This window comes from Mus caroli, chromosome 7 (genome assembly GCF_900094665.2).
Source record: "Mus caroli chromosome 7, CAROLI_EIJ_v1.1, whole genome shotgun sequence".
NCBI lineage: Eukaryota > Metazoa > Chordata > Mammalia > Rodentia > Muridae > Mus > Mus caroli.
Genome location: NC_034576.1, coordinates 128,023,169 through 128,047,684, shown reverse-complemented (window position 1 = coordinate 128,047,684; position 24,516 = coordinate 128,023,169). Strand labels below are relative to the sequence as shown.

The following is a 24,516-nucleotide window of genomic DNA, read 5'->3' as shown; positions in this document are numbered from 1 at the left end:
TGGTGGTGATTTGAGACAGGATTTTTCTATATAGCCCTGGCTGTCCTGGAACTCACTCTGTAGACCAGGCTGGCCTCAAACTCAGAAATCCACCTGCCTCTGCCTCCCAAGTGCTGGGATCAAAGGCGTGTACCACCACTGCCCGGCGATAAAGAACTTTCTGATTGGAGGGGGTGGGATAGACAAAGCTTCCTTTAAACACTGCAGTCTTGCCACAGGTGCTTCAAGAGGCACGGTGGTGACTTGTACTCCCCTGCCTCCACGCACAGGCCTTTTGATGTTTGTGTGGCTGTCATAGCTACTGTTTGGTCTACCATGTCCTTTGATGGCATGTCTGGAGAGTCCTTACCTATCCGGGTACTCTCTATTCTTGGGTGCTTTCTTTTTCCCAGGGAACTGGGATTTTGATGTCAGCTAGCTTTTTTGAGACTGGTATATGGGTGCCTCAGTCTCAAGTGCTTTTGTGTCTGAGATCTGCTGCCTAACATCCTTGTGCTCGAACCTGCCATTCACCCTTCTGAAGCCTCCGTGGCGTATGTCTTACATCTCTCAGGAGGAGTCTGTTTTCTGTTTCTCTTTTCTCCTTCCTGAGGATGGGTTGGGTACCTCTTACTGTTGGGCTGCCAGGTGGCCCCTTGAGCCCGGGGATGCTGTCAGATGATCATGAACAGAAGAAAACACCATTCTGAGTGAGGAACTTTGCCTGCCAATCAGGGCAGCTGGCCGGAAGATTATCTCCCTTCCCTAGTTTCCTTGGGATATGTTACTCTAAAAATATGCACGGCTGTTCTGTACATTCATGGGGCACTGCATGACTCTGGGCTACAGGATTCGAATAAGCCTCAGTGTGAGCTGTCTTCCAGTTTTGTGCAGGCCCTGTGAGTTTGGCCTGGAGTGGGACCAGGAACACGGGTTTCCTTTATCCCTGTGTCTTCTAGACTAAAGTCATTTTTTTTTTCACAGCACCTTTATAAACTTATTCTTACCAACAAACTCGCGTTCTGCTGGGCTCTGTCTTGTTCTGTGCCAGTTCATACTTTCCTTATATAATGATTTTTTTGTTTTTGTTTTTCGAGACAGGGTTTCTCTGTGTAGCCCTGGCTGTCCTGGAACTCGCTCACTTTGTAGACCAGGCTAGCCTTGAACTCAGAAATCCGCTTGTCTCTGCCTCCCAAGTGCTGGGATTAAAGGCATGCACCACCATGCCCAGCATTATATAATGAATTTAAAGGGGAGTTTTTTTTTTTATTGCAATTAGAAGTAGAGAGCTAGTAGGACTTGCCAAAAGTAGAAAAGGTGTGAGCATGTGCATGTGTGTATGTGTGTGTGTGTGTGTGTGTGTGTGTGTGTGTGTGTGTGTGTGTGTGTGTGTGTGTACACTAACCGAGTGTGAGCATAAATTGAAGCAATGCATGAGATGCGAGCTGGCAAGCTCAGTCTTATTTTGTTTTTCATCCCTGCCACATGAGACTCCACCCCCACTCCCTGGCACCTGTGCCCCTTCTTTCAGCAAACATTAGAGGAGCAGTAGAAAGCCAACTTTTCCCTGGAAGTAACCTGGGGTGTTGGAAAGGGAGCCTGGAAGGGGAGTGGAGAGGCTGTCTTAGTTAGGATTTTAATTGCTGCAGTGTAACACCGTGACCAGAAAGTAAGTTGGAGAGGAAAGGGTTTCTTTGGCTCACACTTCCAAAGCACTGTTCATCGTCAAAGGAAGTCAGGACAGGAACTCAAACACGGTAGGAACTTGGAGGCAGCAGCTACGGAGGGGTGCTACTTACTGGCTTGCTTCCCATGGCTTGCTCAGCCTGCTTTCTGCTAGAACCAGGACCACCAGGGCAGGGATGCCACCACCCACAATGGGCTTGGCCCTCCTGCTTCAATCACTAATTAAGAAAATGCCTTATAGGTCTGCCTATAGCCTGATCTTATGAAGACATTTTCTCAATTGAGACTCCTTCTTTTCCAATTACTCTACCTTGTTTTGAGTTTACATGAAAATAGCCATCACAGGCCCTATGAAGCAGTTTATGCTGACCCTCACACTGTGAGCCCCCTACCAGCTGCTGGACTGCGGCCTCCCCACAAGGTGCCTCAGGCATCACTTTACCCTTTCACTGCCAAGTCCTGCACCCTGCAGAGCGGCATGGCTTCCAAGCTGGGCCATTCCTTGGTTGTGTTAAGCAGGCTTCTGCCCTTGTATCCAATCCTTCCAACACATTCCTTGATGAAAAATGGGGATTCTGCATCCTTTCTTCCCATCCCTGAGTTTCGAGGTGAGTCTCCTGACTTCCTGGCACTTCAGATTTTTCATCCATGAAATGAGAGTGCTGCCCCTCCTCAGATGGTTGTGAGCCCCGCCCCTGAGAGCACATGGGCGTGACAACAGTCTGGAAAGGACTGTGGCTCTTTCCTGCCACAGTCAGCTTCTTTGCTCTCCCTAAGATTCTTTTGAATGAGGGAGCCGAGGCCTTGAACTCCAGGTTTAGCAGAACATCTGGCTCACAGAAAGATCACAGGCCACTCAAGGCCCTCCCTGGCTCGCACTTTCTGCATTTGGCCTCTGAAGTTCCTAAGCCTTCTCTTATCCCCTGCAGAGTATTTCCACAAGGGATGCAGTCCCATGAGGAGGCCATGGACTTCCTGGATACCCTGGAACTGCCCTATCCTTTTCAGTCTCTCTTGTAAACATTTGGGGAAGAAGGTAGGTCAGGTCTTGCAGGAACCCCAAATACAGCAGGAAACAGCTCCTGGAAGGAGACCTTGGGAGTAGGGACAAAGGGTTATTTGCTGTCAGTTGAGCACATACCAGGTCTACAGAGAACGTCATCTTATGGACAGCAGCCTGTCTCTGTCTAGGATGATGCTGGCTGCCTTAGGGAGAACACAGGTCTCCCTGTCCACAGGTGACTTTTGCCTTTTCCCTCAAGTGACCCTTCAATGCAGGGGTTATGGAGGAGGGCAGTTCCCTTCCACCTGGTGGCGACTTGGGAACTGGATCTGGGCAACTCCCACAATGTTTCTCTGCCATTGCCTGGGGGAAGGAGAAGGTAGGCCTCTCTCTGCAGAAGAGCCCCGTTGGGAGGGGCCATGCACCACTCACGAGACCTCATCCAGACACAGGGTGTGCAGGCCTGGCTGCCATTTCTGGGTGTGGTAGCATCGTCTGGTGGATAGGTATCGTGTCCTTCCACACTTGCATGTGCACTGTGTGACAGCTGTGTGGAAACACAAAGTTTTTGGTTCAGCCAACAAATTGCATTTGCTAACATGGAGATGTCTGGTTTGGTTGATTTGGTTTTGATTGGTTCGGTTAAGAGACGACATCATGATGTAGTACAGAGCCCTGAACTTACTATGAAACCCGAGCCAGACTTGAACTCTGATCATTTTTTGTGTCCATCTTGTGAGTGCAATGAGGTCATACATGTGCAACCATTCCTGTGAGGTGGACAGCACAGAATTTCTTTATCCCTGCGTCTCTCAGGCTGTGGTTATTTTGATAGCACCTTCCTACATAACTGTGGAACCTAAATGACAGAGAGCCTGCCCTTGGTGATAGGGTTTGTAAAAGTGGGGACCAGAATACAGGACCAGGAGCGGTAACACCTGTTTTGTGTTTTTGAAACAGAGTCTTGCTATATAGCTCAGGCTGGCCTTGAACATGTGATCCTTTGGTCTTGGGATGGAAGGTATGCACCACCATGCCCAGCTAGAATGTCAACCATGAATAAGAATTTAGGTTCTGTGAGTCTGGAATCTGTCTCCTTAGTTTACCCACAGTTCCTCAAATGCCAGGGCAAAGGTGTCTGGAGGCCACGGTGGTGCCAGTCAGGGTGCTGGCAGGGGCTCCGTCTCCAGTCTGCCCTCCACTTGTAGAGACCATTATCTCCAGAAAAATGTCCCAACTCTGGACTCCTGCCAGGAATCAAGGCCTGACACCATCTGTAAGAGATAAATAAATCGAAATATCATCAGCGAATAAGTGTGTGCCATCTGCTGCCCTGTCAGTTCAACTGGCTGAGGCCTCCAGAGAACTCCAAGAAGTGCTTGCCAATGCTCTGCTGCCAGCCTGGTGTGTGAGGAGAAGCTCCCTGCAGGGCCTGCTGGTCTGCTCTGGACCCAGCCCCCAGCTCTGTTCCTTCCATCTGGCCAGTGTGCGGCTTTCATCCCTGCCCATTGTCTCCTATTGGTGCATTTACTGGGAACCAGACTCTGATATTTTCTATTCTCCCTGCAAGCTGAAATTACCTGCTATAGGAAAAGGTTCCTGCATGCATGTCCAAGGCTCTGGCTCTTTGTGGGGTCCAACTCAAGACCAGAGTCCAATTCGGGGCCAGCCTGATTTAAGCCCTGCAGCTGGCTCTCTTCTGGGAAACTGCAGGTTCTTCTGGCTATTTGTGGAGTCCTGTTTGGAGACTTCCCACAGGACAAATGGGTTTCTCTAGATCCTGCCAACTCTGCTAAGAGACAGTGCAGGGTAGTAGCCAGAACAAAGGCTCTGTGCCACACTGCCTGTGGCTGTGTGATGTTAGACCCAAGCTTCTCATGCCTCAGTTTCTTCTTCAGGGCTGTTGTGCCGATGAGCTGCATGTGTAAAGAAACTGGAAAAGAGCTTGATACAGAGAATGTGCACACTGTGTGGTGCAGAACAGGGGATGGAGTGCGCTTATGTTCTTATAGCACTCATGAGATGGCCTGGGTTACACAGTGAGTTGAAGGCTCTGTATTACATAGTGATATTCTTCTTAACCAAACTAAGCTAAACCAGACCAGGCCAGGCTAGACCAGACCAGACCAGACCAGACCATGCTAGCAAATGCAGTTTGTTAGCCGGCTTTGTGAGGCAAAGGTTACACTGCCCTCTACCTCCTGCCTATTTCAGTCTCTCCCCACTCTTATTGCAGAAATCTCAGCTTCACCATCTGCTGGGGTGTCGAATGGAATCACAATCCCCAGGCTCAGCCATGGCTGGGGGCTCCCCACATTCCCCTCTCTCACCGATCAAGCTCTAGACCTGAGCTTCTGTGTTTCCATGCCAAGGGCAACTTGGCCAATCCGCAGCATCCTTGTATCTCTGCCAGCACTAGGCATCTGTCTCTGGCCTCTTCCCTTGTTTCTGCTTGTGGCTCTGCCAGGTTCCCACCCTGCTCCTGCTGAGCATGCAGAATCACAGCTCCCTGCTCTGGCTTTCAGGGATGCTCAGGGCTCTCCTTGTCGGAGTAACGCTCTTTTACCTGAAACCTGGGGAAAGAGGAAACGATAGCTCTGATGTGTGGCGCCAAACCCATGGCAGGTGCTTTGCACTCTACTATTCCAATCCTTCCACAAACCTGAAGAAGGAGTTTATTGATCCCTATGTACCCATTGATTCACTTTCTGTGGTTTTGTCAATCAGTGGTCAGATATAATAAAAGTAATAAGCAGGGAATCCCAGAAATAAATAATTCATAAGTTTTAAGTTGTGAGGCATTCTGGGTACCCAGATGGGGTCCAGTGCCCTCTGTCCCACTTCAGATGCGAATCACCAGTTTGTCTGGTGTATCTGTGGTGTATAAACTCCCCTCCCATTGGTCATCCTCTACAGAGAGACCATCACAGCATCCCGCTCAGGAGAGAAAGAGAAAGACCAGACTCAGAAAGCTGTTACTACATTCTCACAGTGCCTTAGAGAGCACACAGTATCTACAGGACCTGGGGCTCTGTAGTTTTTAGGCATCCACTGGAGATCTTGACTTGTATAGCCCGTGCTTAGGAGGAGGCCACCGTATTTAGATAATTTCCACTTGGCAGTCAAGGAAAAGGATCAGAGAGGTGGACCAACATATGAAAGTTGCACAGATAGGCAGAAGTAGACAATAACCATGAATCCAGACCTCACTTTCCTTAGAGTACTTCCTTTCAAGCAGAGAGTCATGGACAGGAGGGTGGAGCCAATGCCTTCGCAGGTCTTCCTGATTTAAACCTAGCTAAGAGATAGGTTTATACCCATTTCCTCATATAGACCTTATGTCAGAATAGAAGGCTTGACTGTTCACCCTTCACTGGGGAAGAAACTCTCCAACCGAATGACTAGAAAAGCGTTATTTGTCTGGTGTCTCTGGCTTAACGGGTGGCTGAGATGGGATTTGAACTCACAACCACACAAAGCCTCCTTTTAGGGAGCTTGATCTGCGCAGCCTCCTGTTGACCCTGTTCACCCTGCCTTCTCTGATAGTCCACAGTGCCTCTTTCTCAGTGAGACCTAGACTGAAGGAGGAGCCTATTGGGGTGACCTGGAACCTGGCCTGGATGTGAAGTCAAAAGTCAAAATAAGCCAGCTTTTCCCTCAGATGGTGATTTCTGGGACCCTCCCCTGGCTCCCTGGCTGGCTCCCTGGGATCTGAGTAAGGATGGGTCTACTGAAAGCTGAAGCCAGTTCATGAAAAACAACTTCTGAGTCCAGTCCTCCAGCCATGCCTCTGAGGACAGCAGACCAGGGGTCCTAGCAGGGAGGGAGGTCTGGGTGCAGAAAGCCAGCAGCCTTGGGGGAGCAGAACCTTGGGGTCCAGGAAGCCATGGGCTTCCTTTTGTCTTATTGAGAGTGTTTATAAGATGACTTTTGACCCAGTGTTGAGAGTTTGTTTCAAAACAACCATGCAGCAATGGGTTGGGAGTGAGTGAAGGCTAGCTGAGCTTTGCCCTGGCCAATGGTGTTCTCACTGGATTCCCAGGAGCCTCCTTCCTGTCTGGACCGACTCCCCTGAGTGTGAGTAGGGAGCGGATATAAAATAATTATGAGACATGGACCTTCAGAGTGGGAGGTGAGGCTCTGTGATGGGGCAGACGGTTGGTGAGCAAGGAAGAGTCCTGTGACAGAGGTGGAGGTCACTTGAGCTGGATCTTGAAGGCTGGAGAAGATCCTGCTGTATAGACGAGAGAGGGTAAAGGTTTGAGTAGACAGGACCAAGCATAGAGTGTCAAGCATTGGGTTTCTATTGCTGTGATATAACACTGTGACCAGAGCTTCTTGGGGAGGCAAGGCTTTATTTCAGCTTTTCCCACATCCCAGCCCATCACTGGGAAGTCAGTGCAGGAACTCAAGCAGGGCAGCATTCTGGAGGTGGGGGCTGACACAGAGACCACAGGGGAAAGATGGGGTATTGGCTTACTCCTCACGGCTGGCTCAGCCTGCTTTCTTATACATCTGGGACTACTAGCCCAGGAGTGGCACTGCCTCCATTGAGTGTGGCCCTACAGCATCAATAATCAATCAAGAAGCACGGCAGGCTTGCCTTAAGAGCCAATTTGGGGGTGCATTTCCTTAATTGAGGTTCCTTCTTCTCCAATGACTTTTACTTGGCTGACACAAAGCTATCCCGAACAAAGGGTCAAATGGTAGGTGACAACCTATAGAGTGAAAGTTGATACTCAAAGACATAGTGTCTGTTGGGTTGGTACCAAGTGCACACTTGTGATTCCTGTATTCACGGAGCCAAGAAGATCATGAGGTTAGCTTGGCCAATACAATGAGCTGTCTCAAAAAGCTAGAACTAAAATCCACATATATAAAAGATACAGTGTCTAAGGTGATCTCAGAGTGTTCAGGTCTCTGCTTGGTGACAAAGTATGCTACCCTCAGCGCCACCACTGGCCCTGTAGTGTCAACATCCTTTCTTGTGTGTCTCTTCCCTCTTAAGTCCACCAGGCACGTCCCGTTCCCATCTCCCCTTCCTTGTGCTTGCTGGTATGCTGGCTGCCCGTCCTTCAGAGCACTTCTCTGTAGACTTCTTGAAAAGGCTGGGAAGGGGGTCTTTGTTTCTTGCAGTCATGTCCTCACCCGCCGTGAATGTTCCAGGCAGTGAGGACACAGCAGTGAACTAGATTCTTGTGTCCATGAAGCTTTGTTGGTTGCTGAATGCAGCCGACCTCCAGGCGGATGTGGTCTTGTTTAGAAGAGCCAGGGTACCTTTCTCTGATGAGAGGGCTCTAGGGTGGCTGATGCCCAAAGATGCTTTGCTGTCAGAACAGAGGTTGTGTGAGGCCTGGGTTTTGCCTTCCTGGCTCATTGCTCTGTAACCTGAACCAAGAACCATGCCAGGCACATAGTAGGCCTTCAGTAAAGTTTGGGGGAATATAGCTGCATTGGGTATGAAACACTGATGTTGCTCACCTCGGGGGCAGCTGCTTGCTTTTATCATTGTGTGCTCTACAGGAGGGGGCATTGTAATGATATGTTCACATGCATGTTGCGTGCTTTGGCCACTTTCAACTCCTCTCCTCCTTCCCACATTCTATTTTCATGTTTTTAAATTTATTATTATTATTCATCATTAACGTGTGTGTATGTGCGATGTGTATGGGTATTAGTGCATGTGTAGAGTCTACACAGTGCATGTGTGGAGGTCAGGGACAGCCCTATGGAGTCAGTTCTCTCTTTCTACCATCTATGGGTCCTGAGAATTCAACTCTGGCCTGAAGGCTTATTTATGCTCAAGCTCCTTTACCCACAGAGCTGTCTCTTCTGTTCTCTTTCTTCCCGTCAACTCTAGACTTTGCATGAAAGGAAACGCACAATTTTTGTCTTTGTGATACTGATTTTTATTTAACATGAAGATTTCCAGCTTTATCAATTTTCCTGAATATTTTCATTCGTTATGGCAGAGCAGAACTCCATCACATGCCCCTCCACCCACCTCCCTTCCCAGTTTAACTCTTCCTGGGTGCCATGTCTGGTCCTAGAACTCTACACTTGTGAATACTCCTGTGATAACTGTAGGTAGGCAGGGAAGGAAAAGTATTTTTTAGGACTCAGAATTAAGCACTTCTAGGTAGCTTAGTATATTGACTTTGATTTTGATTCTTGAGAGAAAGCAGGGGGCAGGGGAGAGACAGGGAGGGAGAAGGAGAGAGAGAGACAGACAGAAAGAGAGAGAGTGAGGGGGGAGAGAGAGAGAGAGAATGAACAAACTATGTATGGGGTTAGGTGTGCAATCTCCAGGCTATTTCAGATACTGTCTACATAGTCACCACTAAAGTTCTGTGGACCAGTGTATTCTGTGGACAGCTAGGTTAATAAACAAACAAACAGGACTTGTAGATTTGCCCCCATTCTGTTCCTCCAGACTCTGGGCAGAGACGACCTTCTGGTTGCTAGGTCTTCACCCTGTCTATAATTCTATAAATAGTCACAGTTCACCCCTGGGATGGCACCATCTGTTTCCTGCCAGGCCCCAGTGACCCAGATGGCAGGCATGTCAATTCTCAACCAGACAACAAATTGCCTAACTACCCCCCATAGGCTCTCTTCAGTTACCAGGGACCACTGACATCTTGAGTGGGTGACTGATTCAGGCTGTGTGCTGTCCCACTTGTGAGTCTCTGAGGGCCACTGCCCTGGTAAGGAGGGAATCCTCTAAGTTTGTGGGAGTGAACACGCCCCATCACTTCTGGGATTGAAGAGTCTATGCATCTATTTCTTTAGACACAGTGACCACTGCGGAGGGAGGGGGGAGCAAGCAAGCCATCCTCTCGCAGCTGAGGACCCCTCTCAGACTCCAAGTCACACAGCATTTCCACAAGGTCTGGGACACCCTCCCATTCTTCTTCCTATGGGAATACCAGATTCCTACGGGAATTACGTGTCTTTCCTAGGCAAGTACTCCCTAGGCGCCCTGCTGTCCTTCTAGTTGCTGCTTAGAAGGCTCAAACTGGCATCCTCTGGCATTCACTCCCTGTCACCCCAGCACAGATATCTTCCACTGAAGCAGGGCCATATCACTCTCTTGTGGAGCACTGGGGACACTGTGGGACTTTTAGGATTGTCCTTCCTGGGGACAGGTGCTGTCTTCTCTGTCTTAGCAAGTCAAGTTTGGAGGGTGACTGACACCCTCTAATGCACATTTGAATCATCTGAGGGGTTTAGACCCGTGAAATCAGTCTCTGTGTGGGGCCCTTTCCCTAATGGAGACCTCTTAAATCTAATGATTCAGGACCCTTCCTATCCTCTCTAGTTCATGGTCCAAGAAAGAACGCTGCCATCAGGTGGCAGTAGTGACAGTACTTGGGTCTGGCCTTAGGCTCATCTGTATGTTCGTGATGAAAGGGTCAGTGCACTTGTCTTTGGCTTTATATGCATCATAACCCTTTAATTAAACGTATCAACTTAATAATACCTGACACATTGATGCTAGTGCCGTAAGGGCCACTTGTAAATGCAGCAAATCAATATGGCGCCAGGCAGCATCTCCCCATTAATGTCTAGTGATTAATCTCTATTGGTGGGGGATAAGCATCTCTCCTGTTCAGATATTAGCTGTTAGACCTTCGGTTGTTGAAGTGTCCTGTTTCCCTCATGTCACCTCTACGATTTTCCCTTAAATGTCAGCTTTACCCTGCAAAGGCAGTGCAGGCTGAGGTTGGCCATATCAGCTCAAACATCTCTTTAGCTTTGTGAAACAGAAACAAAAGTGTGAGTGCCATTTATTTATCCCCATGTCTATTTCCCTGCCTGTTTAGAGTTAAGTTCCCAGGGGGATTCCTTACAGGATCCAGCTGCAAGACACAGCAGCAGCAGCAGCAGCAGCTGGCATCGTAGGGAAACTGGCATAGCAATGAAGGGAGAGGGCTGGGATATTTCAGGGCCTGGAGATCAGAGTCTGTGGTCCTAGGCTGTACCCCATTAGCTGCTGGCTCTGTGGTCTCGGGTGAGTTCCAGGACGTTCAGAGCTGTGGCTGTTACTAAAGTGGGGACTCTTGGTGGTTGTTTCAGGTGGAAAGGAATGCAAGTGGCTTCTCGTGATAAAACCACTTCGCAAACACGAAGGGACAGCATCGGACAGACCAAAGGCAGGGTGATGGCTACTTTTCTGTTACTGTGGCAGAATACCGTGAGCAATGCAATCTGTAGATGAGAGAGCTTATTTGGGCGTGTAGTTGCACAGGGATAAGAGTCCAGGATGGCCAGGAGGCATGGCGGCAAATGGCAGACATGGCAGCTGGAGCGGAAGCTCACACTTTAAACCACAAGCAGAAAGCAGAAAATGATCTGGTAACAGGTCCAATCCTGTCGCCCATACTTCCTCCAGCAAGAGCATGTCTCCTAAGCCTACCTGTCTTCGTAGGGGAACTATTGCTGTTATGGAACACCATGACCAAAAGCAACTTGGGGAGGAAAGAATTTCTTTGGTTTATGTTTCCACACCACTATCCATCACTGAGGGAAGTCAGGACAGGAACTCAAACAGGACAGGAACCTGGAGGCAGGAGCTAGTGTGCAGGCCATGGAGGGGTGTTGCTTACTGGCTTGATCTCCATGGCTTGCTCAACCATGCTTTCTTACAGACCTCAGAATCATTAGCCCAGGGATGGATCCACCCACAATTGACTGGGTCCTCCCATGTCAATCACTAATCAAGAAAATACCCTACTAACTTGCCTACAGTCCAATCTTACGGAGACATTTTCTCAATGTTTCCCATCTCTCAAATGACTCTAGCTTGTGTTAAATTGACATAAAACTACCCAGTGCACAATCCAAACAGTACCACAAACTAAAGACCAAATATTCAAACGCCTGCAACCATGGCGAGGGTGTGGTGGGGCGGGCATCTCATTTAAACCACTATAGACAAAACCCAAAAGCGTCAGACTACAAGGGTCAAAAACCCACAGCTGACAGAAACTTAATGGAATGAGACGAGCCCTCCCCATAAGACCAAGGACAGGATGAGGGTGCCCACCCCTGCTGTTTCTACTCAACATTTTACTGTAGGTTTTAGCCAAGCAGGTGGTCACAAAAAGAAATGAAGGAGATAGGGATTATAAAGACACAACTATCTCTTCATGGACATGACATGAGCTTGTATTTTGAACAATAAATCCTGGGAATTCAGTAAAAACTACCAGACTGGTGCATAAGTTCAGCATGACGGCAGCACGTAGCATCTACATCCAAAAGTAATCATATTTACAGATGCCAGCAACAAATTACCCAAATGTGGGACAAAGGGAACAGTTCTGTTAACAATTGTGAGCTGGTGAAATGGGAGGAAATGTAACAAAACAACATAAAGCCTAGTCCTTAAAACTACAGAGTATTGAAAGAAATGCAGGTTGACCTAAGAAGACCAAGGACATCTCATTGAGCTGGCTCCTCTGCCCCAGGTGCTCTCCAGGTTCAACCCAATCCTGAGCAAAACTCCAACCTGCTTTTCTGCAGAAACCAAGAAGTTGGTCCTAAAATTCACAAGAAAATAAACCAGAAACCTAGAATAGTCAAAACAAGTTCTAAACTGAGAATTTCTAGCTTCAAAACATGCTACAAAGCTACACAGACAATATGGGGCTGTAATAATGGCAGTCTTATAGAGAAGCTACCTACAAACGGGGGTGAGGTGAAGCCTGAACTGACACTGGTGGGTGTCTGTGAAAGAGAGGACCCAGTGTTGAGAAGCCATCTTCAGGAGGGGTACAGGTATGGCTGGGGACCCGTATGCCCAAGCAGATCCCTTCATACATAGACATGAGGTCAATGCTAGCACAGTGTTAAAGGTACAAGAGACTGAAGGGGTGAATCTCCATGAGACAAGTTAGGCGAGCCTTCTTAGGTATCATCTCAAGCCACGCAGGATGAAGAAATATCCAATAAGTGGGTCTTTATTATAGTGTTCTATCTATCTATCTATCTATCTATCTATCTATCTATCTATCTATCTATCATATATCTATCACTTATCTATACCTATCTATCACCTATTGGTCTGCCATCCATATATCAGCTATGTATGTGTCATCTATCTTTCTATACCTAGAATCTGCTTCTTTATATCTATTTAGGTATCTCTTAGTAGTTCAGGTAACTTCAAGTGACAAAGGGTTAGCAATCCCAGTGTTGGGAAACTTTAGATTTTACCACTGTGGGTGGGAGGAAGGATGGCCCAGCTGCTTAGGAGGCCATGACCCACATTTTTACTCCCAGGGAATGCCCCAGAGAAACAAGAATGTGTCTGAAAAAAAACTTGTCCATGAACACTGGCAAATGTCCTCAGAAGGGACACACATCCGAATGCCCACGAACAGAGAATGGACTGCTGAAGTGCAGCACAGCGCTATCTGCTGTATCTTCAGGGCATGTGGTCCAAGACTCAGTGGAGCAGGGACCCTCCCATAGAGCACGCCACATGTGAGCTAGTCTCCCTCCTGGCTCTGAAGCACTGCCCACACTCCGTGAGCTATCTGACCCTCCACATCTTCTGCACCTTTAATCTCACACTTGGAGCTCTCGTTGAGTGACATAAGGGTCACCCAGATACAATCATTGTGGCACCATGATGCTCATCAGATAACAAAGAGGCTACTGAGGGACAGACAAGAGACATTATAGATGAGTGACTTCATCACTCAAAGGGATGAGGTGTGGGGTGAGCCTGGGAGTGAGCATTCACCATGCTACCATTTACGGAGGGTGACGAAAACGTCTGAGTTTTTTATTTGTAGAATTTTCCATTTATTACTTTGAGACTGTGGTTGACCACATGTCACTGAAGCTGCAGAAAGCAAAACAAAGAGATGTGATTCTTTATACTGAAAAAAACCAACCCCCCCCCCAAAAATAATCAATGGAGTGGCGATATACTGTACACTGCAGACATCTTAGAGCCATGATACTGAGAGAGAGAGAGAGAGAGAGAGAGAGAGAGAGAGAGAGAGAGAGAGAAGCCAGTCATAGAAGGCCACAACCGGAGGCAGAAAATAGACTTGTCATAGCCTAGGGATGGGAGGGGTGGAGAAGGGGGTGGGCTTCTCATAGGCACAGGGTTTCTTTTGGGGATAATGAAAATGTATAAACTCAATCATGGGGATTGTTGCCGAGACTTGTGACAGTACTGGGATCCATGGGAAAAGGTTAACTTGCCTTAAAACAGTGAATCCCGGGCCACATGAATTATACCTTCAGCAAACATTGTTTAAAGGAAAGAGACAGCAAACCCCTGGTGTGTAATCCTTAAATATGTCCTGGAACTGGAACCAGAGCTGGTGCTGGGAGCCTGCCCTCTTCAGAACCAGGGGAGAGCCAAGGGCCACCACATTCTCATAGGCCATGCAGATGTTTTAATTTCTTTTAAAATCAGAAAAAAAGGTTAAACTCTGAAATGGGTAAAGTGCTTGATGCTTAACACACTCATCTTTATACCAATAAGGTTGTAAAATACAACATTTTCAGACTGTGCTGGCTAGTTTCATGTCAACTGGATACAAGCTAGAGTCATCTGAGAGGAGGGAACTTCAATTGAGAAAGTGCCTCCATAAGACTGTGCTGTAGATAAGCCTACGTTTTCTTGTCTAGTGATTGTATTAGGGTTTTATTGATGTGAAGAGACCCCATGACACAGCAACTCTTATAAAGAAAAATATTTAACTGGGGCTGGCTTACAGTTCAGAGGTCTAGTCCATTAACATCATGATGGGAAGCACGGTGGTGTGCAGGCAGACATGGGCCTGGAGAGGGATCTGAGAGCTCTATATCTGGATCCTCAGGCAGCAGGAAAGGACAATTAGCCACTAGGCCTGGCTTTAGCTTCTGAAACCTCAAAGTTCACCTCCCAGTGACATACCTCCTCCAACAAGGCCACACTTCCTAATAGTGCCACTCCCTGTGGGCCTTTTGGGACATTCTTTTTTATACCATTACAGTGTTTAATGTTGGAGCATCCAGCCCATGGTAATTGGTGCCACCCCTGAGCTGATGGTCCTGGGTTCTATAAGCAGGCTGAGAAAGCCATGGGGAGCAAGCCAGTAAGCAGCACACCTCCGTGGCTTTACATCAGCTCCTGCCTCCAGGTTCCCGCCCTGCTTGAGTTCCTGCTCTGACAGCTTTTGATGGTAGAGTATGATATGGAAGGGCAAATGTGATAAACCCTTTCCTCCCCAGGCTGTTTTTGGTCATGGTGTTAATCATAGCAGTATTCATCCTAACTAGGATGTATAACTAGGAGGGAGCATCCTAGTTAGGGTCTCACTGTGCAGCTTGGGTTGTCTTCAGAGTCAGGATCCTCCCTACCTCAGCCTCCTGCTGGGACTGCAGGCATCTGTCACTATAGCTGGGACCAATGATTTCTGACCTTAGTTTTCTTTTCTCTGTAGGAAGGAGGTCATGAAACAAACAAAGAACCTGGGATCTAATCTGTATGCTGCTGGTCTGGCCTGAGTTTGAACATCCCACTTACCTCCCTACAGCTTTTGGGGAAATATATCATTAAAGAAAGTTTAAAACAATTTACTCAAAAATCTAACAGAAAATTCAATTTTCCTTCTCGAGGGGCAGTGTCATTGAACTTGAGCCCAGGTCCTTATGCCTGTTTGTTGCTCTGCCACCAGGCCAGCCCTTTCTTCTTATCGCTCCCTTCTAGAATGTTCTTGCTTGTCAACACATCTCTCTTTATAATGTTGATCATAATCTCAGCAGCGCTGTTTGACCCAGGCTTGTGGCTCAGCATCTCAGAGCCTCGCGGTCTTCATCTGTAAAGGGAGCTGAGGGTCGAGCCTCCCAGTGCAAAGCACAGGGGTGAAAGCAAGCCTGCCTGAGCCACGGCCATGGTGTCTACCTGCCTGTGTGTGGCCTGATGCATCGGGGGCGGGAGTGACACAAATTAGAGTAGAGAGAAATTTCTGGAAGGACGTTCAAGACCCAATGTGACCAGGCCTTGCCTTCCTTATCCCCTCTGCCACCACTGCATTCCTGGCTTTGTCATTGCCATGTGGCTTCCAGGAAGCTCAGGAGCTAGAAGAACTTCAAGGAACATTGTCTGAGGACTATGGAGGCTCCAGACAGACGAGAGTGACGGAGTCAGGAAGGGTGTGGAGAGCCTGGACAGGCCAGTGGAAGTCTCCCTGGGTCCACTTTTTTTTAAATGAGATATCAAAGATGTGTGTGTGTGTGTATGTGTGTGTGTGCATACACACTTGTGCTTCACATGATCAGTGTGTACGCTTCATGTGGTCAGCATACAGAATGGACAGAAGAGAATAGGAGGCACAGCCTGGTTGGGGTAGAGGTTAGAAGGAAAGTTAGGACAGAAGGCAGAGGAGCTCAAGCCTCTGACTTGGCCAGGGATGGGAGCTGGTACCCCCGACCCCCAAGCTCCTGGCACAAAACAGGGCTGCTTGGAATTACAGTTAAGGAAGATGCCTTGTGGGTCAGGTTGCAGGCAGTGCTACTTCTGGGTCTCTTGGAGGGGGACAGGCAAGCTGGGAAGTTGTATCTTCTCACTCTGAAACCTTTTTTTCTTTCCCCAGGTGAGAAATGTCGCAGCTTCATTGACCTGGCCCCAGCATCAGAGAAAGGTAAGTAGTTAGCTCTGCCCTCCCTGGGGACCTGCCCTGCCCTGGTGGCTTGTCAGAACTTGGGGCTTCTCTCTTGTACCTATGAGGCTTCCTGTCACATAGCACTGTCTGTCTCTGGGTGCAGAGGACGAAGTGAGGAGGCCAATGGAAGAGGGGTGCCTTGGCTGGGTCATGGTCCTACCTCATAGACCTGCCATTACCTTAGAAAGTTCCAGCTAGTCACCTTGGGGAGACTGAGGGACAAGGGACAAGAAACTCAGTGCCCTTCTGTAGGCAGGAAGGAGCGAGTGCCCAGCTGCAGGGAGAGACTGTTTCTTCTGCCTCTTCAGGTTCCCTGGAGACATTTCCTGTTTGTGCACACGTCTGATCCTGAGGCACTTGGTTGAGCCAGCAGGATCTGTGTCTGTCTTCAACCAGAGATTAGTAGGAATCGCTGTGGCAAGCCAGCATTTCTCACAGACGGGGATGGTGTTTGCTAGGGGCTTGGATACTAACTGTCAGGGTCCAGCGTTGTCAGTCAAGACTGCCATCTACCTCCTGATGAAGGGTCTGTCCCTCTCCACTGATGATGGGGAAACATCCCAGAGGGATTATATCACCAAAATTTCAGAGCTGGGCTTTTAAGACAGGACCTTGAGTCCAGTGTAGGCTTGCCTGAGCAGGATTCTACGTGCACGTTTCCTTAGCATGGTGGGTGAGTTCTGCAGATACATTCAGTGTGAGCATGTAGGCAACAGGGTACCCATGTGTACTGGTGGTTGTACCCCGGGGCACACCTGCAATGGTGTGTCCATGTGGTGCCCTCTATAAGTAGCATGTGTCTGTGTACAGTGTGGGCAGGTTGGCTGTTCTCTTCTAGAGGGCTCAAGCCTCCCTTGCTTTCTTTATGGGGACTGAGGGCCCCCAAGAGCGAACGTCATCTATTTTACTGGTGGTGCAGTTTGACTTTTAGGGCTTGGTGGCCGCGCCGAGGACCGTCAGATGGCATATATCAAAATGTTTATGAGAAGGCTGTGTGTCGGGCTTTGTTACCTAGTGATAGAAGGCTTTTCTGTCCCTGCTGCCTCTCAAAGTCCCTGGCTTTAACTCTGTGTTACCCTGCTGGTTTGTAGCAGCTACATGGCTCTCCTAGCTGCACCACCACCACCCCCAGCCCGCTGAGGCCCCAGGTGCCTTTAGGTCAAGTTAATTAGACCCCAGCCTCCCTCTGAACTTGATTCTTCACTTCAAACAGGAGCGCAAGGCAAAACGGCAAATGAACCATTCCACCCCTGGGGGTCTGCATTGAGCATTTCTGTCCCGACGCCGTGTTCATTCTGGTGGCTACGCCAGTTTCTGAATCCTTCCTACACACACACACACACACACACACACACACACACACACACACACACACGTGCGATGAGCCTCACTGCACAGTTCTCTGGGCTCTGTTCTTTACACACAGTCACATGACCCCTCTCTCGGGTAAGGAAATCAGCATAGTATAGTTAGGAGATAAGATTAGAACCCAGCTCTTTCCTTGTTCTTTTCTTTTAAAAAATGCTTACCTTTGCATATTGTGTGTGTGTGTGTGTGTGTGTGTGTGTGTGTATATGTATGCATGTCTGGAGGTCAGAGGGTAATTTGTGGGAGGTAATTCTCGCTTCCACCATGTGTGTCATGGAGGTTGAATTCACATCTTCGGGGCTGGTGGCAACCCCTATGAGAGTCATTTTGCTGGCCTGTTTGTGTCTTGAGACAGGGTCTCCTGTAGGCTAGGCTGACTTTGAGCTCCAGCTCTTCATGTCTCTATTGAACCTGGTTCCTCTGCTGACAAGGGAGATCTAAGGGGTTGTGGGGAGCCTGGGGACCCTGCTCCATGGCCTCTGAGGGGGTTCAGGCCAGCACTTCCCTCCTTGCCTTAGTCTAGACATTTTCATGTTTCTGTGACAAATTATCAGCTACTGAGCCATTTGGTGGCCACCATGATCTTACTCCTCACTTAATTATGATGGGGTGACCCAGAGCCTCCAACATGTTGGGCAGGTACTCACCAGTGAGCCATATACCAGTGTCAGAATGGCTATTTATTTATTTACTTATTTAATGTGTATGGGTGTTTTGCTTGCATGTACACCATATGTGAGCTTTGTGCCTGAGGAGGCCAGAAGAGGGCATGGGATCTTCTGAGATTGGACAAGTATGAGCCTCCATGGGGACACTGGGAACCAGACCTGCCCTCTGGAAGAGCAGTCAGTGCTCTTAACTGTTGAGCTATCTTCCAGCATGTGTGTGTGTGTGTGTTGTAATGTTTTATCTTGTTATAGTCCAGGCTAGCCTCAAACTCAACATCCTCCTGTCTCAAACTCCTGTGCACTGGGCTCACATCTAGTTTAGAATGCTTTTGTCTTTTTGAAACATAAATCACTTAACAGGATCCCCTTGCTTAACCTTCCTGTGGGCCACCTCTTACTCAGGTAAACTCAGTGTTGTTGCTATGGCCTCATAGGCCTTGTGTGACCTGTCCCTCTACCCCGGATGCCATCTCCTGCCACCTCCCCTTCCTCACCACACTCTAACTCCAGAATACTTGTTGGGCCCTGGGTCAGCCGAGCTGATGGATGTGTCCCAGGGCCTTTGCACGTGCTGTTCCCTGGACTACCATTCTTCCAGGACTCTCACTATTATACACGTTTAAGAAAGTTTTAGTAACACCTAAGTGCATATTCTAGAGACAGAGGACTCTACAAGGCCCCCTTTGTTGGCCACTAATACTATGTTGCTTTATCAGTGTTTGCAACCATATGCACATGCATACTTGTGGAAGGAGATGCCCAGGCATCTTACATATGTGGAATCATGAATTCCTTTTCTTATCGGTACCAGTGACTTAACTGCTTACCCTTCTTCTCCCTTCTCCCTTCTCCCTCTTCTCTCCTCCTTCCTCCTTCCTCTTATTCCTTCTGTGCTATGGGTGAAGGGTGAACCAAGATGTTGTCCACGGTTCAAGAACAGTTTCTACCCTGAGCTGTATCTAAGTTCTGTCTTTCTTTTGTGAATATCTATAGACTATTCTGTCGAATGTAGACTTCATTTATGCAGCTGAATGCCCAGTCTGAGTTGCTTTTGCACTTGGAGTGTCCTGTATTGTAGTTAACCCTTGGGATGCTGCACACATCTCTCTCCCACTAAGGCCAACACACTCCCTCTGATCTTTTAGTGACTGACCGTGGCCTGCTCTCTGACAGGGATCTGTGTGGCAGGCCTCACTGTGGAGGGAGCCGACTGAAGATGCCTGAGCTGATCCCTACCACTCTCTACCCCCTATGTGTTACCAACTCCATTCTGAAAATAGACATGAATTCCCTTACTTCTGCCTTTCCCTCTGCCCTCCAGTTTCCCTCTGTCTTATCACCTCAGTTACTATTCACAGGGACAAAAGTGTCTTACCAGTGTCTGAGCAGCTAAATGATATCTTGAAAGCCGGTGTAGCAGTCACCAATATCTATAGCAGTGCTGGGTAACAAGCCGATCTGCCACTCGGTTGCTCGTGTGCCTGGGGGGAAGGTTGAGCGTTCTGTGATATAGGCTAACTTGATTCCAAGGATGCAGGCTGGTCTTAAGCCTGCTGCTCCTGGATGCATTCAGGGGCCAGGTGGAGGAGCCTCTGACAGCAATGACAGAATCAGAGGGAAGAGAAGCTCACTAGGTGGGCACACATGAGGTCTTTGTTGTGTCAGGCCCAATAACTTGTCATTGGTCAAAGCGAGATTTAGGGCCAGGGCCAACATTAGTGGGGCAAAAAGTGTGCCACCCACAAGGAGGCTAGAATGCAGCAGGTTGCCAACAGAATCCCCCCACCTTGGGGCTGCACAGATACAAGATGGTGGTGGCTGCTGGTGCCAACATGACTTTGACCAGGTTGTGAGTGTGTGAGACTTGTTCATTTGTTTGTTAACGTTTCCCCTGGTTATTGCCAGGACCTCAGTTTCCCCTGAGGTGGCCGGACATTTGGTGGGGATAACTGTCCAGTCCCTCACCACTCACCACTCACCAGTGGGGTCCCTTGCGTGTCTGTTACAGTCACACAGACTTTTCTGACAGTTGTGTCTTGAGCGCTTACTTATGCAGCCTGGGTGGGCACAGGAGGTGCAGGGGGGTGGGGGTGGGGCTGGCCTAGAATACTGTCCCCAGAGTAGGAGCTAAGGAAACAGCTACTGAGTAGCAGCGGGCTCTGAAGTAAGAATGAAAAATCCACTCTGCTGTAAAACACTGGGGGAATCTCTTGAGAATCAGAAAAGGCCATGTGATGCCTCGAATTCACAGCAGTCATGAAGATGGAGCCAACAGGGACAGAGGCCAAGCTGTTGGCCAAGGTGTGACAGGGGGGCATTTTCAGTCCTGCCCCTCCCCCACCAACAGTCTGTGGAGCCTTTTGTTCTCCAGCCATTTCCTCCCTCTCTCCCTCCCTCCTTCCCTCCCTTCCTTCCTTTCTTTCTTTTTTACCCCAATATGGGTTTCTGTGTAGCCCTGGCTGTCTGGAACTCACTCTGTAGCCCAGGCTGACCTCAGTCTGCCCCCCCACCCCCACCCAGTGGTGGGATTAAAGATGAGTGCCACCACCTATTAAAAGCTATATTTTAGGGCTGTTATTATGGAATCCCCTTGAACATTATCTTGGAATTTGTTCCCTCCTTCTTATTGGTTCTCAGTTTCTTGGGTCTCAAGGCCATTGTCTTTCTGTTGCCTTCCGCACTGGGAAAACAGCTTTAGAAACTTCCCAAAAGGGAGAGCAGGATTGACTGAGACCGTTTCTCCATCACATTCGGATGATCGTATGGCCAAGTGGTTTGTTGTCTGAGTCCTGTTCCCAGGCTCTTGTTTTTCTTGCATGGGCATGAGGCCTCCTCTCTTTTGGACGTGGCCTTTGAACAATCCTGGGCTGTACCCTTTTCCAAGCTCTTTGGCTTATTTTAGTTTTAACCTCTGTATTTTTCTTATCCTGTATGTCTTCCTTAAATATATGGTTTTGTATGTTTTTTGTTTTTGTTTTTTTGAGAAAAGGTTTCTCTGTATACCCCTGTAGATCAAGTTGGCCTTAAATTCACAGAGATATGCCTGCCTCTGTATCTCCAGTGTTGGGATTAAAGGTGCCTGTCACCACTGCCCAGCAAATAAAGTTTTAAATTCTTTGTTTATTGTTATTTTTTTAAAACAGAGTCTCACTAAGTAGCCCAGGCTAGCCTTGAACTTATGACCCTCAGCCTCTAGAATACTGGGATGACAGGTGTGCCTCTTTAAGAGCAAGGCATGAGCCAAGAATGGTGGCTTCCTGGGCCCTGCAACGTCTCCTGTGTTCTAGAGTCTGCCTCTAGCTGCCAGTTGGCCACCTCCCCGGGAGTCCTCCGATCTGCACACACAGCTAGTCCTCCGAAGGAGCATCTTCCCTGCCCATCCCCCAGGCCTTCTGCAACTTTTCCTTCTCCAGGTCCAATTCCACGACAAGCACACCTCTCGCCTCTAAAGGACCTTGAACCTCACCCTCTCCCGGTTTCACAGTGTCCTCTCAGCTGGCTGCCTGCATTCCAGGCTGCCCAGCTTAAAATCCATTCTGCAGCCACAGAATACTCTAGAAGAGGCCGATGAACATGAACATCTGACAACTGCTTGCAGCAACATTGTGAGGCTGAAGCCTGACACACAGAGTGCGCAGGTGAGAGGCCAGCAGGCAGCCCTGGAAACCTGCCTCTCTACCTTCCATCCTAATGGCTGCAGCCCCATCTCTCTACTGACAGCTGTTTCCCTAACCCTCCAGCATCTTCTCATGCCTTACAAACTTCTATCCACACTTCAAACCCTTCATAGACATGGCCCATTTTGAAAGGCCATCCCTGAACCTCACCAAGATGTCTGTCTATAGTGATGTGTCCTGTGAGCATCAATCACACTGTATTGGAACCATTATTCTCCCTGAGAACATGTGATGTCTTGTCCTCTACTGCACTAGAGTGCAAAATATATCGATACAGCAAGGGATTAGTAAAAGGTTTGTTGAATGAGAAGGGGAAAGGGAAAGGGGCCTTAGGCAGAGGTTCAGTTGTCTGCTCCAGCCTGTGTGGCTGAGCTACTTCAACCTGTCTCCGTCGTTGTGCTGCAGTCCGTGAGCCAGGAATTTTGAAGGGCACCAGGTAGAAATCTGTGAGAAACAATGTCATAAGCTGCTGGTTTTACCTCTCAGGGCTGTGAAGCAGCTCTGAGCTGATCCAGGCTTTGGCTGAGTTGGTTCTCAGCCATGCTCCTCCTGTTTCTCAGCCTCTCAACTGCTCTGCCCTGAATCATACAGTGTGCAGTTCCTCTGCACACTTAATTTACTGCAGTTTAGTGATTATCTTGTAGACGTAGGGGTGTGTGGAGATGACAACATACTTGGGAGAGGGTGGAACTGACTCCATAGGGGCCCAAATTGCTATTGGCATCACCCTGGGGCCACCGCTGTCCAGCAGTCCTCCATACCGCCACTTGGGCTTCACAGTAAATTCCAGGCCAGCCATGGATCTAGAGCCTGTCTTAAGACAAACACACAGCAGAGCCAGCTAACCTGGTGCCAGTTTACCCACTAAAGTAGACACACTGTTGTCTTGCTCAGGAGCAGGCTGTCCCATCCTGTGTCACCTAATCTGGCCCCTCTGTGTGGAGCTGAGCATTGAGGAGAATTCCCCAGCCATGTTTCTAGCAGCCCACCGTCTGGAGCAGCAGTTCTCAACCCGAGGGTCACGATGCCTTTGGCAGGGGTGGGAATCAAACAACCCTTTGACGGGGGTGGCCTAAGACCATCTGTATACCAGATATTTACATTACAATTCATAACAGTAGTAAAATTATAGTTATGAAGTAGCAACAGAAATAACTTTATGGTTGGAGGTCACCACAACATGAGGACAAAAATAACTTTATGGCTGGAGGTCACCACAACACGAGGACCTGTATTAAAGGAAGGCTTCATTAGGAAGGTTGAGAACCACTGAGCTAGAGGGAACAAAGTGTCAGAGCCACAGTCTGTGGGCAGAGACCTTTAGGAGCATAGGTGAGGGACGGGTGGCTGATGCAGGAAGGGTCTAGAAGAAGTGGTTTCTTGTCTGACCTTAGGGCAGCAGGAAAAAATAGCTCTGTGGGATGAATGACGTGTGAACACAGACTGTGTTGTTAGTGTGGGGACGGTGGCAGGTTCGCAGGAGACCATGGTGAAGAGCTGAACAATGGAAGGAAGAACGACTCAGAGAGGCATGCGTGCTTGTTCAAGGTTACACATCAGTCTGTGGTCAGTGCTGTCTCCCTCCCTATTGTTGAGGACTTTGGATCAGGGTCCTGTGCACCCCACCACCCTTCCCTTCCAGCTGCTGAGCCTCAGGGCCACCAGCCTGAACCCCCACACCCTAGCTCTCTCTGATCCTGCCTTTCTTTCCTGGAGTTCAGCATCTCTAATTATGGACTAGTGTGAAGCCCCTCAGCCTGGGGGGAGGACGACTCTCAGATCACAACATCTAATGATTACTTTAGCTGCTCCAATTCCAATTACACAGGATTACCTTTCCAGGTAATTAGGGATCTGGGTAGCTTTGCCTGCTCGTTCTCTCGCACAGGGTTGTATTAACCCTGACCAGTGACCGGCTTTCATGTTCTATAATTGGAAATACTTTCTCTGTGCTGAGAAGCCTGTTGAGCAGAAACAGTGGTGATTTAAATTTCTAAGTGGCTCTGTGGGCTCAGCACACTCTGCTGAGAAATCGCCGTGCGGCTCTGGGGTCCACAGGCTTGGCACAGGATTGGGCAGTGTGCATCCTGCACCAGAATCCATAGCTTTAGTTAAAGAGAACTTTTGCCTGCAAGTCTACCCTGCAGCTCACTGCTGAGCGTGGGATGTGCTGACACTTGTAGCCAGATCTTAGCCCGTGTGTTAGTTCACTGACATTGTAACAAATACTTGACATAACTACAAAGAGCAGGGTTTATATCAGCATTTAGTGTGGAAGGCTCAATTCCCTGATTCTTGACCCTGCCGTTTTGAGCCTTTGTAGGCAACACTTCTGTCAGGGTTAACTCAGCATACACAGAGGGAAAGATGGACCATGCTCCCAAAGCCCCCTCCAAGCCACACCTCTCATGACCTCACTTCCTCCCCAAATCTGCACCTGTCCCATCACTTACATAAATGAT

The 24,516-nt window shown here is 48.6% G+C and overlaps 1 protein-coding gene across 2 annotated transcripts in view; it reads left to right on the top strand.

Moving 5' to 3' along the window:
• The window catches only part of Gsg1l (GSG1 like), a 200,110-nt gene that overhangs the window by 46,877 nt on the left and 128,717 nt on the right, over positions 1-24,516 (top strand). For both annotated transcript variants that reach the window (XM_021168971.2, XM_029479143.1), the window contains exon 2: positions 16,273-16,320. In XM_021168971.2, the coding sequence (XP_021024630.1) occupies positions 16,273-16,320 (48 nt within the window). The remainder of the gene's footprint in view (positions 1-16,272; positions 16,321-24,516) is intronic.